Genomic DNA, 3,579 nt, shown 5'->3' with positions numbered 1-3,579 from the left:
TACATAAATTGCTTTTCTAGCTCACTGTTCATGAAAAACGGAGTTTCTTGTTGGTGTTACCTCTCTTCTATTAGTATCTTTATGTGAATTTCAAACCTGAACCATCTTTTTTTCTATGTTGCTTAGCAGTGATGATATTATGATTCTAAAGTACATTACTATTATTATTCTTGAGGGTTATAGTGAAATAAAAAGTTGTTTTTTCTCCCTTTAGATATGTTTGTCAACTAGTTTCGAAAAGGGCCGCTTTCATGGCTGCGGCTGGAGTGGCAACTCTTCTCAACAAAATAAATGAAAAGCACACCATTGTAGCTGTCGATGGGACATTGTATAAAAAACACCCACACTTCCGTAACCTACTGACACAAAAAATAAAGCAGCTAATAAGGCCTGGATTGACTGTGAGTACAACTCCTTGGTCTTATTTTAAACAGTGTTTTAATATCACGTACCCAAAATTAATTTTTTATTTACAAAACCTAATTTTTAAAGAGTGTTCTGCAATGTCAAAACTAATTACATTTTGAAGCAAGTGTCCTGAAACAGATACTTTAACGTAAATATATTTTTTTTATAATCTTAAACACCTGAATCTTTGAAGAAAAGCTAAAAAAATCTTAAGCTTATAAATAAACCAGGAGTTTTCTCTCGAAAAAAGAAAGAATTGTAGATTATTGAGCTGAAGTTAAAATGATATATGAGTAATTTAAAATACTCAAAGATATTTGATACAAAGTTAAATATTTAAAGTTGACTATTAAACGTAAAAAAATCAAATGCCCTAAACTTAATCAGGAGTTAGCAGAGAATAATCATTCCATCTGATCAAACAAGTTCTGTTGATCTTGAATACCAAGGATGACTTTTTTTTTATCGGTCACTTAAATTTTGTGTTTTATGCGAGAATTCACCCAATTGAAAATCAAACCATGTATAATAAGAGAAAAGTCTTTAAATAGAATGCAATAGTTTATAAACGCTTGTTAGAAAGCAGCCGTTAGAAGTTAGGTTGGTATATACTTATGAAGACGTCTAAATATGTTTAATTTTTAGATAAGGCTAGAGTATCAATGCATGGCTATATTTTCTTTACTCCCGCACTAAATTCAGGAACTTTAATAGTTCACCAACTATTCTTCGAGTAAATAAATTGGTCGTTGTAGCAAGTTTTTCTGTCAGTCAATTGCATTTTCATATGCTGTTTTGAAAAAAAAGTACGCACGCACTTCTGCCGGTTGATTAAATAACTGATTATTTTCCAACTGAAAATAAGGAGAAACATTAAAACTTAAAACTATTTTTAAATAATACTTAATAATATTTAAATATTTGAAGGGGAGTTTCCCATCCTCAACACCTCGCTCTTTACACTCATTTTTTTGGTACTTTAAAAAAGCTTCTTATTGTTCTAATTAAACAACCCTTGCAATTTAGGAGTTGTTCTTAAAGAATTGGCACAAAATTCAAATTTTAGTGTAGATCGCGGTGTTGGTGAGGGGGCAGCTCCCTTCAAATACGTAGTAATTTCTGTTCGTTTTAAGTTTTAATGTTTCTCCTTACTTTCAGTTGAAAAAACTTGTTTTTTTATTTAATTTCTGATCGTCTTATAAACTATACCAGGAAATCTGGCCGCACCTCTACGAGGAGATCACCCTCTCCACGGAAATATCCTCTAGAAAATTAAGATCCTTTGAAAATTAAGATTCATTAAGTTCCTTTGACTTTTAGGGGGTGCTTTTTCCACTTTTTTGAAAATCAGGTAAAATTTTTTCAGGCTCATAGCCTTTGATGTGTAACACTAAACGTACAGAAATTATTCTGTCTACGAAAAGGGGTTAACCCCTCCTCAATGCCTCGCTCTTTACGCTAAATTTTTTATTGTTTAAAAAAATAGAGTAATGGGAAAGTCAAACTTAAGCGTAAAGAGGGAGGCTTAGAGGAGCGGACAGCCCCTTTCATATACGGAATAGCCCCTTTTATATACGGGGTTCTCCCCCTAGTCAATACCTCGCTCTTTACACTAAAGTTCGAATTTTGTTCTAATTCTTTAAAAATGACCCTTAATCACAAAGGCCGTTAATTAGAATAAATAGCTCTTATGAAAGTACTAAAAAATCTTTGGCTTAACCAGCGAGGTACTGACTAGTGGGCCACCACAATTATATACGTGATATTTTCTGTTCGTTTTAAGTTTTGATGTTGCTCCTTACTTTCAGTTGAAAAACTTGTTTTTTTTAGTTTAATTTCTGATCCTTTTTTAAATAATGCAGGGAAATCCGGCGCCCCCTGCAGAGCAATGTCCCTTCCTACATGAAAAATTCCACCATGTAACGATCCTCCCACATAGCCCCCGACCCCCCCCCCACAACCAGGAAAAATCCCCCTGAAAACGTCTGTATACTTCCCAATAACCAATGCTATATGTTAACATTGGGTAAAGTTCATAACTTTCAGCCCTCCCCCTGGGGACTTTGGGGGATTAAGTCATCCTCAAAGACATTGTTATCATATTTTCGACCATGTTGAACAAAATGGCTATCTCAATTTTGATTGGGTGACTTTGGGAAAAAATGAGCGTGGGAGGGGGCCTAGGTGCCCTCCATTTTTTGGTCACTTAAAAAGGGCACTAGAACTTTTAATTTCCACTCCAATGAGCCCTCCCGCGATATTCTCGGACAACTGGGTCAATACGATCACCCCTGGGAAAAAACAAAAACAAAAAACAACACGCATCCGTGATCTTTCTTCTGGCAAAATTTCTGGCGCATAACAAATTTTTCATATTTGCAGTTTGAACTAATACTCTCGGAAGATGGTAGTGGCAGAGAGGCTGCCTTGGTGGCAGCAGTGGCAGACAGAATGGACAGAGAAGAATCTAACAGGAACTAATTGAAGAACTTGTTCTCACAGCTTTCTTCTCCTCTGATGTGATTGAGTGTACCGTTTTTGAAACTCAATCTGAGTTTGTTATTTACTATATTTCCAAGGCTTTTCAGCATCAGAAAAATGCATTTAGTAGCTTTTACTTAATGAATAAGCTTTTTGCAAGTGAACAATAAAATATACTTAACTATACTTAGTGTTCCTTTTTAAAACAAAACTAGTTTGTTAATTTTATTTATTAAATTGTTCTTATATATTATAGTTTTATATTAAAAAGAATTTTCTTCGGGTCCGAGGCTTCTACTACTATGATACTAGTACAATTAAGGTTACGCGTATGAAGGTGAAAATTCGAAAGAATATTGAGGGGGAATTTGAACTAAATCAAAACACACTATATTCATGCATATTATCAAAAGGGCGTATCTCAAGAATTGGTTTGGGCATTAAATCGGAGCTTTAAGAGATTACTTAAAGAGGAAGATCAATTGACAAAAAGGTAATATATACATGTCACTGCTAACACTACTACAACTGCTGTATTTACTTATACTACTACTGCTAAGAAATTAGTCTAAATGCTAAATTTACATCTACTACTACTTCATCTCCTGCTTCAATATAAATAACTTTTAAGGATTAGAGTATTAAATAAAAAAAACAAGTTTTTTTTAAATGAAATTAAGGAACGGTGTT

The 3,579-nt window shown here is 33.8% G+C and overlaps 1 protein-coding gene across 1 annotated transcript; it reads left to right on the top strand.

Annotated features, from left to right (window-relative positions):
• The first annotated feature begins 216 nt into the window (after positions 1 to 216).
• LOC148938953 (hexokinase-2-like) lies at positions 217 to 3,154 on the top strand. The gene is made up of 2 exons (XM_089107398.1): positions 217 to 401; positions 2,791 to 3,154. Exons 1-2 carry the CDS (start codon positions 252 to 254, stop codon positions 2,887 to 2,889), a joined length of 249 nt encoding a protein of 82 aa, XP_088963524.1. The 5' UTR covers positions 217 to 251; the 3' UTR covers positions 2,890 to 3,154.
• Positions 3,155 to 3,579: the final 425 nt, after the last annotated feature.

Source organism: Artemia sp. Qi Xiang Cuo, unplaced genomic scaffold, assembly GCF_049724085.1.
Source record: "Artemia sp. Qi Xiang Cuo unplaced genomic scaffold, ASM4972408v1 HiC_scaffold_23, whole genome shotgun sequence".
NCBI lineage: Eukaryota > Metazoa > Arthropoda > Branchiopoda > Anostraca > Artemiidae > Artemia > Artemia sp. Qi Xiang Cuo.
This window is presented reverse-complemented; position numbering and strand designations above follow the sequence as displayed.